The 13,338-nt window shown below is 37.6% G+C and overlaps 1 protein-coding gene across 4 annotated transcripts in view; it reads right to left on the bottom strand.

The window, feature by feature from the left end:
• Nucleotides 1-4,244: 4,244 nt before the first annotated feature.
• The window catches only part of LOC124607208 (troponin I 3-like), a 129,404-nt gene continuing 120,310 nt past the window's right edge, over nt 4,245-13,338 (bottom strand). For all 4 annotated transcript variants that reach the window (XM_047139475.1, XM_047139473.1, XM_047139474.1 and 1 more), the window contains one exon: nt 4,245-4,650. In XM_047139475.1, the coding sequence (XP_046995431.1) occupies nt 4,640-4,650 (11 nt within the window). In that variant the 3' untranslated portion in view covers nt 4,245-4,639. The remainder of the gene's footprint in view (nt 4,651-13,338) is intronic.

The raw sequence follows: 13,338 nt of genomic DNA, 5'->3' as shown, positions 1-13,338 counted from the left end.
GTAGAAAATAATAATTGTTTTCTATGAACTTGTCTTTTATTTGTAACCTATCGGAGGTTAAAAAAAAAAAAAAAAAAAAAGGTACGGCCCTCATATCTAGTGACAGCTGTGGCTTACTTTTTCAAAAAGCACAGAAAATTCATTGCGTTTCCTGGAGAATCCAATTCTAACCATGTGTAAATTGTAATAGTATGGAGAGATGCAGCCAAGAATTTGCAATATGACACAACAATTTTGTCTTCTTATACCTTTCATATAATAATCTCTTTGTTTCTCTATCAAAATATGTCCATCTGCAGAATTGATGAAAATGTTTTGGGTGCCAAATTTTGGGCATGTTTGGGGGAACATATCTCAGCAGTATATTCTTTAAATCTTTTATATCTGGCTATATCTAGAAAGAGTATTATTTAAGCTTTAGAAGGTATATAGTCGAATTTTACACCAATGCCCATTTATGGATGAAAAACATCATTCAAAGCTATAACTTTTCACATACTGGCATTAATGAGTATACAGAAAGTAAGATAAGTGAAAATTACTTTTACATTAATAAAAATACAAATGTAGTAATGTACAAGTCACCTTCAAGCAATAAACAGCAATAAAACAAATCTGTGCCTGCTTATGGATGAAATTACCCCCAAAAATCTTTGTAAATTCATCCCTTAAGTAATTTTATACAATACTATTTAAGACAATATTGATTATTGAATATACTGCCAACACACTGTTAGAGGATTGATTTAATCTGATTGCCCCTGACCTGCGGTTCTCGGTGACTTTCCCAAAATCTACGCCTTTTCCTAAACCTCTCCAGCCTTTTTCTTCTGCCCTTCTTCCTTCCCCTTCAACCCTTCTGTCTGAAGAAGGAGCATCTGGCTCTGGAAGCTTGCCAGTCACAACAGTCTATTATGTGTGTGTTCTGCCGCCACTTGGTGAGTAGATTTTTTATCTATCCAATTAAATAATGTTTCTAGAATGAGTAACCTTAAAGCTTTAGAAGTTCGTGCTGTGTCTGGATGAATATCTGTTAAGCTACAGAAGCCACATGGTTTAATTTTAGACCTGTGCCTACTTAAGGATGAAACAACTCCCAAAAGGTTTTGTAAATTTACTAGCGAAACTCGACAATGCTTTGCAATTGCTAAATTTGTATTGGTATTGGATATATGCTCCAATCTCTTACTCCCCCTCTCTCTGTCCAACACACTCTTCCCCAATCACTGTCCCCCTATCCCTCTCATCTCTCTCTCTCTCTCTCTCTCTCTCTCTCTCTCTCTCTCTCTCTCTCTCTCTCTCTGTTTCCTCCTCCCCCTCTCTCTGTCTGTCTTCTCCTTTCCCTCTCTATACCCATTTTTTACCCCATCTCTCTGTGCACTACCTCTTCCCCCTCCCTCTGACCCTGAACCTTGTTTATTGTTATGGAAATTGAAGTTGTGTAAAGGGCATGGGTAGATGGGTTGGGATCATTGGTATATGGGATATGAGAGAGACCTCTCCAGATTCTGGATCTGCTAGGATAGTAGTTTCAGTGGCAGTATTTTGCATAGTATTAATCTGCTGATGGGTAGGATTTCAAACTTTCAGATGATTTAGGTTCTGTAGTAGTATTATTATAATAAGCCGAAAAGTCTTAAGTACAACTTTCTCGTTTTCTCTTAAAATTGAATGTGAGGACGAAAACAAGACACCAAATTGTTGTGTATACAGTTTTTGTTTCAAATTATATTGGAGCAGATACAGTATATATGGAAGAAAGAATTTATATAGTGGTTTTAGTGCCTTGCTATCATAGTTAAAACTGACTATGAGAAAGAAAATTAAAGTGCCTATTTTCACAGCACAGCATTTTCCTTCCCACAATCAGTTTTTACAGAGAACCTGTACATTTTTGTTTAAAAATGTATAGCCTATGTGCATCAGAGTGTTTATTGGAGCATTGTGTGAAAATTTGACATTCAGTCAACAATATTTTGAGATTTTTGGTAACAACATTAGATAAAGTCATGTCTTTAGATAGTAGCGTAGATTACTAATTTTCTTAGAATGTTATTTAGGACATTATTGAACACACTGTCAAAATGTTTTTACACAATTGTCGAAGGAATATATATTTTATTTAAACTGTTTGTTCCTCTTTGGTGTTGATATCTTTATGAGCTTGCTCTTAGAAAGTTTTGTGATAACAAAGCATTATTATTACTATTATTATTATTGTTATTGAAGATGGTATATTTTCATGGCCATGCCCATGCAAAACTGATTTTGTAGCAGTAATAATTGATGGCAAAAGCTTCATAATCCGAAACGCCTTCTATTTTGCAACTTGAATTGGGCCTCTCAAATTTTTTTAAACTCGGACCAACGTAGTTTATTACAGTTATTGTGGCTGGTATGCACTCATTCTACAAAATGTGTTACTCTGTGCTGTCTGTGATAATGATATTTTTTCTGGTACTGGTTTTGGTATTAAATCATCTTCAATGGCAGCTGTACAACACACAACTTTTGTATGTTGTACAGCTCCCATTGAAGATGGTTCAAGACTGAAACTGGTAGCAGAATAAATATCATTGTCGCAGACAGAACAGTGTAATGCATTTTGTAAAATTTGTACATGCTGTTGACCAGCAACTAAACAAGGTTTTGGTACATATTCAGTTTGTATATGTGTAGCACATCAAAATGCCAAACTAATGTTGGCTGCAACATCTATCAGGGATGATGAGTACATCTATATCTATATTCTGGCAAACCACCATGATGTGCATGGCAGAAGGTATGTCCCATTGTACAATGTACCAGTTGTTGGTGTTTCTTCCCAACCCATTTATGTATGGAACATGGGGAGAATTATTGTTTGAATGTCTCTGTGAATACTGTAAATATTCTTAATCCTGTCCTCACGATCCCTGTGTGAGTGATGTGTAGAGGGATGTAGCATATTTCTAGAGTCACCATTTAAAGCCAAATCTTGAAACTTTGATAGAAGACTTCCTCAGAATAGTTTACATCTATCTTTAAGATAGTCACGCAATGGCACATGTATAATTCATATAATATATTATTACCTGCAAACTGAGTGTAGGAGACATTGTGTAACTGTCTTGATATTTGTATATCTAAAAACAAAGATGATGTAACTTACCAAGCGAAAGCGTTGGCATGTTGATAGACACACAAACAAATATAAACACACACACAAAATTCAAGCTTTCGCAACCAACGGTTGCTTCGTCAGGAAAGAGGGAAGGAGAGGGAAAGACGAAAGGATGTGGGTTTTAAGGGAGAGGGTAAGGAGTCATTCCAATCCCGGGAGTGGAAAGACTTACCTTAGGGGGAAAAAAGGACAGGTATACACTCGCACACACACATATCCATCTGCACATGTACAGACACAAGCAGACATTTGTAAAGGCAAAGAGTTTGGGCAGAGATGTCAGTCGAGGTGGAAGTACAGAGGCAAAGATATTGTTGAATGACAGGTGAGGTATGAGCGGCAGCAACTTGAAATTAGCGGAGGTAGAGGCCTGGTGGGTAACACGAAGAGAGGAGATACTGAAGGGCAAGTTCCCATCTCCGTAGTCAGCAGTAAACAAAACACACACACACACACACACACACACACACACACACACACACACACACACACAGAGAGAGAGAGAGAGAGAGAGAGAGAGAGAGAGAGAGAGAGAGAGAGAGAGAGAGAGACTGCAGACGTTGCACTTGCATGAGTGTGTGTGTGCTTGTGTGTATGTGTGTCTACTGCTGACAAACGCCTTAATGGCCGAAAGCCATGATTGTGTGAATCTTTTTATTGTGTCTGTCGTGACTCAGCAACTCTGCTATATGGTGAGTAGCAGCTTTCCTTCTGTCAATTATTTCTCATCTTGCTATACCTCGTCCTCCATTCTCAGCTATGCCAGCTTAATAAATAAGACTATGGCTGTGAAATAATAATATTCAAGTGCCTAAACAATCTACATCACTGTCTGTGAAACAAGGTTACATTGTATCAGTTTTCATTCATGTCAGTGTGCAGTTTGTATCAGAGAAGAAGCTGATAATGGGGAGGACAATGCTATTTCTTTTTTTACTAATGTCACCATCAGCACTGGGTTATGTGGCAGAACTATATTTGTGACTAAGACTGTTCTTGCTGCTCATCATCTCTGAATTAACATAAGATTCACTACAGCTTAATACTATAGTCACATATGCTGGTAAGTATAAACTGTATATTTATTGTAGATCACTTGTGAATAATTTTATTTACCAACAGACAAAATACATGTTGTAGCCATATGGAAAAAAAACAGTTTAAGGCTCAAGTAACAAACATCATAAAATCAGAATTGATATAATAAATTATATAAACTCAGTTCTTACAACATTGTTATTACTGACAATTAAAAAAAAATCAGTTTTCATTCTTTCTGTTTTAAATGTTACATTGTACTGTTAGTGTTCTGATTGTACTCCTAAACATATAAATTACATACATTCTAATATAAATATACAACCAAAGGAAATTTACTTGTGTTGCATGTATATATGCAGGAGTAGTAGTCATTAACTGCGACTGTTTCAGTGTCTTGCTCTCTTTTGAAGAGATCACATTTGATGATAAAGTTGCTCATGCTGGAACTGAAACAGAATTTGATTTTATGTACATTTCTGTATTTTTAACTTGTGGATAAATAAAACTTTAAAAGTGAAAACACTACAGCAAATGAAAGTAACAGTATCAGTAACAAATATGATAAGAGACTCTTATTAGAAGATAAAACCTGTGATAAACCAACAGACATATGAAATGGATGTTAATTATTGCAGTAATGTTTGAAACCATGAATTCCTTGTCATATACTAAGTACAAATTTTGAAAGTGGAAACAAAAAAATATGAGACACTAAGGAAATTATGCACTCTTACTGAACCAACAGACATATAAAATGACTATTAAGTATCACAGTAATGTTTGACACTTAATTTTTTGTGAACTGCAAAGTACAATAGATTAGGAAGTAAGGAAATAAAACATTGTTAATGATGAGTGCTGACAGGAGACGTTTCTCAATGATTCTGATCAATTAGCCTGCAAGCTAACTTGTCAGCTAATTTAACACTTTCAAATAGAGCACAGAGTAAACATAATGGGGACAGATATGTTTCTGCTGTACACTCATAGAATGTTGTAATAAATCATAGTTTGTCTTACACTGAGTAGTGTGTTTGCAGATCCTCAAGCTGATAATTTGATAAATTAATTCATTTTTGCAATTAGTTGAGCAGATTAATTCTTAGTGAGACATTTCATGTACAGGGTAAGTCAAAAAGTACTGTACAACTTTCGAATTAAACAGAAATTTATTGAGATACCTTACAGAATTGGTAGATGAGTAATTTTGTAACAAACAACCTAAAGCTCCACTTAAAAGGGTCAAGTGTCGTATTGGTTGAATGCGGCTACCATTTGGGATGTGGCAAGCATCCCACTGGTAATCAATTTCTTCCCATTCTCACTGCAGCAAATAGGACATAACTTGTGCAGCGGCATTGTAGATTTGATTTTTCAGGTTGAACCTTAAAGAGCAAACCTAACAGGTTTACTGGCTATGTGAATTTTGAATTTAATTTGAAAGCTTAACATACACATTTTGTCTTCCATCTATCATCCAGTGACAAGTACTGTTGCTTTGAGAAGTGTGTGCATACATCCACGTAACAATATTTTATCATTCATTATGGGTAGTACAGAGCTCCATATCTGTATAGCACACAGATGTTAGCATGTGTATGTGTACAAGCTAAAGTTCTTAGCTTGTTTTGTAGTGAATAATTCATGTCTCACTCATTATGAGTAGTACGGAGCTCTTTATAGCACATGGGTATTAGCGGGTGTAGTGAGTAACTCATGTCTCAGTAAAAAGGGTGAAATTTTACCTACCACTCCTAGAAAGCTTTTTGTTGCCCTCCCAATCTCTGCAATATTCTTTTCAGACCCTATGCTCCTTCTGCACCCATCTCCCTACCCTATGGCTCCTACCCCTGAGACCATCCCCGCTTCAAGACTTGCCCCCCGGTGCACCCTCCTACCATGACCTATACCAGCCCTGTACCTGGCAAAACATATACTGTCAAAGGGAGAGCCACCTGTGATGTGACACATTATATACCAACTGTTATGTGAACACTGCTTAACATCGGCATGACTACCACCAAATTATCAATTACAATGAATGGGCTAGACAGAGGGCGTATACTGGAAACATGCAATATCCTGTTGTAGTGCATGCTCTAAAACACGAGAATTGTGAGCTCAGTGCCTGTTTCATCACATATGTCATCTGGATTCTTATCCCAGAAAGCAGTTGCTCAGAACTCCACAGGTGGTAACTAGTACGACAACATGTCCTGGCCCTAATTTACATTCATTTCTTCTGTCTCAGCATTTATTCATGGTAACTATCTTTTCCTCACTCCATTTCAGTGTTCCCCATCTTTCATTGTCTTACTCGTCTATTTTTCATGCCCTCCTCCCATCTCTGTTAGATACAGTGCACTTAGCTTTTCACTCTTATTAACTCCTGCACTGTGTTTAAGCGCAGTGATCCCTGTGTTGCATATTACCCTGTCTTCCACCTTCAAGCTCTCAGGTTTTCAAATCTCATCTGATGCAGTCCCCAACAATCAGCCTTACCCTCCCATCCCGTTTGGTAAATCTCCCCTGACTCTCGGTTCCGGGTGAGTTTGCCGAAATCTACCCCTATTCGTAGACCTCTCCAGTCCTTTTTCTTCATCCTTCTTCCTTCCTCTTCTACCCTTCTGTCTGAAGAAGAAGCCGGAGGCTCCAAAAACTTGTCTAACTTTCTTTTATGAGTGTGTTCTGCCACCACTTGGTGTGTAGATTTTTTATCTAGTGTATATTTTTTGGAATATATTTTGCAACACCATGTTTTACAACATTTTAACTAATATTATGTCAACAAAAATTCTAGGACTGAACTAAAAACAATATCAGTAAAAGTAACTACTTGCCTGCAGCTGATAGATGGATCACACATAGATACACATAACATCTCAGGAAATTGCACTGGTTTATGGTCGGGCTGTCAATTGATACCAAAAACAGGCAATAACATTCAAAGAGAATTGTTGAGACCATTTATGTCTCTTGGTATCCATGACTTTGCTTTGAAAGATATGCATTTTGTTACTGATCAAGGTGCCAACATAACTGCTACACTGCATGATTATTCATGACTAAATTGTTCCTGCCATATGATAAATACAGTGGGACAAAATGCTTTTAATGCAGAGTATATATGGATCAGTTGTCCACAAGTTTGTGGTCTCCTGACTGCAGTGGAAAAACTCATTACTTATGCAAAGAAAAGTGTTCTTCTTAATGCTCTCAATACATCACTGGAACAATCTGACTACTTGCTGGAATATGCAGCCAACAGTGATAGAATTGGTAGAAAGCTTTATATTCTACTTTGTGTGAAAAGCTCTCTGAGAAGATAGAAATGCTCGAATTGAAGAAATTGACACCATGCTGCTGAAAGAATTAATTTCTCTTCTCACACTATGTATGTTATTCTGTTACTGTAATTCTTATAAGTTATCATTTATTTTATAGCTTTTAAAATGTGAAGGTTTTTGTAGCCCTTCAAAGAAGCTTCCAAGAAATTAGAACTGGAGAAGTCACCTACACGGCACCTTCTGTTTCCATGGAAGGTGACACTATTACAGCATTTGAGTCAGCACCTCTGAAATAGGTCTTTACATAAATGCCCCCAGTTACATTTGAGGAAACGTTAATTGTCCAGAGGTTCCCTGAGGTAGCAATTTTCTCTGGCCACCATTTCATCATTTAAAAATGATAGCTGATGATAGTAGGCATGAAGTCATAGCAAAGGTAAGATGTAGAATCCACTTATTGCTATGTTAATAGCTCCACAGTGGCCAGCTCAAAAGGGAATTATGCCTCTCAGTCGAAACTGAGGTTTGTCAAAGAATCAAGTATAAGCCTCATAGGTCCGGAGTTGACATTCATTTGCTTAAAGAATAGCTGGATATATGAGAACATTTTACCAGCTCGGCTCATCAAATATGTGAAAAACCTTGACAGATCCCTGAAACTGAATGAAATGGTTCAAATACCATCAACAACAATACATTTGGTTTTACTTTCAATCAACTTTCATATTCAGAATAGAGCTCATATTGATGTGGATTTGAAAAGTGATGTAGTAAAGAGCTTTTGTACTTTTCCAATCGGAAAAAAAAGGGGGGCCGGGGGGGGGGGGGGGGCCGGGGAGGGGGGGGGGGTCGCATATATGACAATCAGATAAAGAATTTAACATAGACATGTGGGGCCCCAAATGTTGGGAAATACCAAAAAGTTGATAACAAATGTTGAACATGTGATGTCAGTAAATAATGTACCAGGGCCAATGAGCTATATGGGCTCTGCAACGAATTTGTGATGTCACACTAGTCTGCTTGTCTGTCGCACTCTGTGAATGCTCAGCTCCATGCAGGACCCACAGGAAACCAATATTTAATTGTAAAGGTACCCACTAAAGGTCTTAATTTTGCTGTTTCAGTATCAAGAACTTGCAAGCTTTTAAACATGCAGTCAAGTATTGTGGTTGCTGGCACTTTTAAGACTGGCAGTATCACATTCTGTGATTTATGCACTATGGCCTACCTTTCTCATGGGCCTCGATGTCATACCTCGTCACATGTGCAGCGGTTGTGCTTGTTGATCCTACCCTCACCATAGGGGGCAGTGCTGCACATTGCTCCAAATTAAGTATTCTCATCAGTGTGGCTCCAGGCCTACGTGCACAACTAAGGCCCCTGAGGCTCTGGGTTCGAATCTTTGCATGTGGCAGGAAGTACTTATTTATTTGGTTAGACAGTTATTTGTTTATTTTAAAGTAATATTTATTATTTCATTTACCATCTCTTGGCCCCCACTGGTTTATTGCAAAGTACTGTACGACAAAAAATTAGCATATTGCATGACGAGTGAGTGAGTACAAGCTTATGAATTGTTCTGAAACAACACCTTCGTATGAAGGCTTACAAGTTGCAATCACTGCAGCAGTTGCATCTGGGGGACCACAAAAGAAGGTATGAAGTTTGAATTTCAGTTCTCCAGGATATGGCACAGGGCACAGTTTATGAATGGCTCATCTTTTCAGATGAATTGACATTTCATGTATCACATAAAGTAAACCTCCATAGCGTAAGAATTTGGGTGTCACAACATTACGGCATCATCATTGAACATAAATGAGACTTGCTGAAACTAAATGTGTTCTGTACCATTTTTGTTCACAAAGTTTATGGACCTTTCTTTTTCACAGGGAAACTGTGATAGGAATGTCATACATGGACATGCTGCAAAGCTGATTGCTTTCTTGACTTCTTGAAGATTGCAATGATATTGTTTATATGCATGATGGCACCCTGCCTCATTTTCACCTTGAGGTGTGGAGTTATTTTAACAATACCATCACACAACATTGGATTGGAAGAGGTGAACAACAAGACCATGTTCATTGCTTTTGGTCTCCCAGGTCATCAGGCCTCACACCTTCTAATTTTTTTCTGTGGGGACATGCAAAAGACAGAGTCTTTGTCCCACTTATGGCAGCTACTCTTCAAGAGCTGAGAAATCAAATTGTTGAAACTGTCAGTTCAATAAACCGGTACCTTTTGAGTCATCTGTGGAATGAAATGGACTACTGCTTCAATGTTTCTCAAGCAATGCATGGTGCTCATGGTATAGTGTCTGTGTGAATATAAAACTTCGAACCTTCCTCTATTCAGTGACACATGCAAAGTGTTTCTGCAGTGTGTCCACCTTGTGTTCCTCACACCACGATGTAGTTCACCCACTGTGGTGGGCTACAGCAGGTTGAGACATCCAAGCTGCCAAGGGATAAATGGGAGCTGTGTTTAATGCGATGGAACGGCTGGAGAACTCCGCTGGCTCAGATTGCGGTGCGGCAGGTCTTTCTGCACTACTCTGATATGGCGCAAACCAAGAAAAAATGTCCAGTAAATATGGACTCTAAATGCATGCCTTAAGAGCAATGAGCACTTGTTCACCTTTACTACTGTGAAACACATCTCTTCTACTGAAAAGGTGATGATAGCTCTTAACAGAAGCATTTCGGAGACAATGTTTACTAGACAATTTTTTGTTTTGTTTTGGTCCATAGCACCTCCTCCCAAAATATGGAAAACAAAGAACTTGCAAACAGAAGAAATTTGCTTCACAGTATCAAAGATAAAGGTATACATATTAGAGCACATGTTTACTGAACTTTATTACTTCAAATGATCATTTCTGTCTTACTGTTGAATTTGACCATTCCTCCTGGGACACTGTGCATAAAACGTCCTATTTGTTGTGATTGGCTCTTGTTTTCTGGTAATTATCTTAGCCACAGCTGCCTAACATTCACTGATACAAGTTTCAATGAGCAAATATTCATTATTTGTTAACATTAGATCTAATATATTTTTGCCAAGAGTGGGCTTCCGATATACCCATTCCAAGTGGTTTTCAGAGGAGTCTATTGCATTTCCTCACTTGTTACAGGTGTATCTATGCACAAACATGTATCAACTACAGGAAAGTGGTTGCTATTCTCTAATAGTTCTTTGCAGATACCTTAATTAATAATTATAATGTTGTTTATACAGGTAAGTTGAAGCAGAGGACAGCTGTCATACTACCTCACTGACTCACCAGGATCTACATACAAATCACATTCACAGTAATTGTGTACCTAAGAGTTACAATCCTTAGCACACTGGAAGAGATGCAACATTCATAAAAGTATAGATTCTGTGATCTACTCTGATGCTCCGTATTATGCCAAGGCAATATATCTGGCTAAAGGAGATGCAAGAAATTCAGCTCAGCTTCTTGTTTTAAAATAGCAGGGGGATGAGATATGAGGGGTTTTTGAGATGGTAAGTAACTGAGTGATTGATAAGAGCGCCTGTAGGGTGATACTAAGATACAGAATGTCCTTCCAGTCATTCAATTAGAAAGCTAAGATACAGAATGTCCTTCTAGTTATTCAATTAGAAAGTGGTCACCCATATGTTATTGAGAATGGCACAATGTGTTCTAACATACAATGGCCTCATTCAGTATTAGATTTCACCAACGTTTGATGATTGTGAAGATATGTTGCAGTACGTGACTTTTTAACAGATTCAGTTTCGTTATTCACTTGGAGAAAATGCCTGTGTTCAACTGGGTTTTGGTCACTGTCTTTGATTGTAATTGTAGAACTGAAGACAGATTTTAAGACTTAATATCTTCATAAGTTTGTTGCCTTGACATGGAGGGAGGGCGGGTGGGGCAGAGAATGGGGGCTCAGTGTTACTGTTCAACATAAACTTTCTGTTTGTTTCATGTAGATGTGTAAGATGAGGGATAAAAAAAGTAATTTAAATAAAATGTTACTTGCTTTTCATTTTAACCACACTCCTTGCAGTTACAGATGACCAACATGCATGATTCAAGCACTTATCATCATTACTATCTTTGTTAACACTGCTCTCAGTGGCATCTGTAATTCCAATTTCTCCAAACTGGAACAAAAGGTTCTTGAACCCTGCAGTAGTTTGTGTTTGACAGCGAAGGTGCTTATTTATGCCATTCCCACAACAATTTCATTTTGGTTGACTGCTGAATGACTGAATAATGAGAGTAAACCAAAGCTTTCATCAATCAGTTTTTTAACAGGCTTCCATGGCTTAGCAATTATCATCTTCAATAACATAAAAACAGCACACTTAATTAAGATTAACAGTTCACAACATTACAAAAAAGGACATTTAAAATATTTCCTTCATGCAGCTTCATGCATTCACAGATTTTACAAGATGCATAAATAAGGATGCACTGTGTTGTTAGTGTTAAAACGTGTAGTATCACAAATATGGCTCTGCGAACTATGGGACTTAACATCTGAAGTCATCAGTCCCCTAGAACTTAGAACTACTTAAACCTGACTAATCTAAGGACATCACACGCATCCATGCTAAAGGCAGGATTCGAACCTCTGTCCATAGTAGTCGTGCGGTTCTGGACTGAAGTGCCTAGAACCGCTTGGCCACTGCGGCCAGCAAAACATGTAGTACCAGATGTACCACTTTGGCTACAGTAAAGTGATAATAAAAAATTCGGGGAAATTGACATCATGTTGCACAAAGCTTGGTAAAGGTAAGTGCACTACAAGAAAATAGGTAGTAACTTATAGTCAGCCTAGAAAAGTATCATTAAGATATTAAAGAAGACTATATATGTTGTTTACATTGTTGTATGTTCATTAGTGTCCATGAAGAATTGTGTATGTGTTGCAGTTGAGGAAAAGCAACTTTCTCATGAGAACACTGTCAGTTTACATTATAGTACAGAGCTATATCATAGATAAAGCATGAGGGATGTGCTGCTGGCTATATTTACTAGTGGTGGAAATTACCACCAATTAGATTTACACCAGAAAGAGAGACAAAAACTGCTTTTGGTAAGCAAAGTCCCCACTTATAACATATGTTGCTGGACACAGAAGTTATGGTGGCATGGAGGAACCACCTGGTGAGCTGTAAATTGAGGTAGATTGACTATTAAGCAAGTTAAGTTTCAGACCAGCTGTGACTTCCACAGTTTTAGCCTTGCTTACTCACTATGGCACCTTGTGTTGTGGGGCAACATACTCAGTTTGCACTTTGGGGAGTACTCTTGGTGTACACAATTCATGAATTATTCATCTATACCTCCCAACTCACAACTTCCTAAATAGATCTCAATTGTGAAATGCTTTTATGTTGATGTCAATGCACTTAAAGCAATATGAAAATAGGGAACTCATTTTTGAAGTGGACAATAGCTGGTCATACAGACTGAGGCTTGCGCTGGACTTCAGTGTAGATAGTTTAATTTATTGGTGAATTGATAGATTATGTTTCATATAGTCTTTATTTATAACCCAATGACAGAAACCTGAGGAAATGATAGCCCACATGTTTAATTTATTTTTAGACTATGTTTCTTTATTTTAAAGACAGTGTTATGTTTATGGATAAAAAGTGCTAATTACTGAATGTAGCCAGACTTGCTAGTTACTGAAGTAAATCAGTCTTTCTAAAACTATTCCTCAGCTGTGCCTGTTTCCATTGCTACTAAAGTATTTACAGATGATTGTTTCATTTGAATGTAAGCTTTCCCAGATGGTGGAGAGATGCAATATGCCTACAACACCAATTCCAATTAAAAATATGGTGGAATGT

This window comes from Schistocerca americana, chromosome 3, assembly GCF_021461395.2.
Source record: "Schistocerca americana isolate TAMUIC-IGC-003095 chromosome 3, iqSchAmer2.1, whole genome shotgun sequence".
Taxonomy (NCBI): Eukaryota; Metazoa; Arthropoda; class Insecta; order Orthoptera; family Acrididae; genus Schistocerca; species Schistocerca americana.
This window is presented reverse-complemented; position numbering and strand designations above follow the sequence as displayed.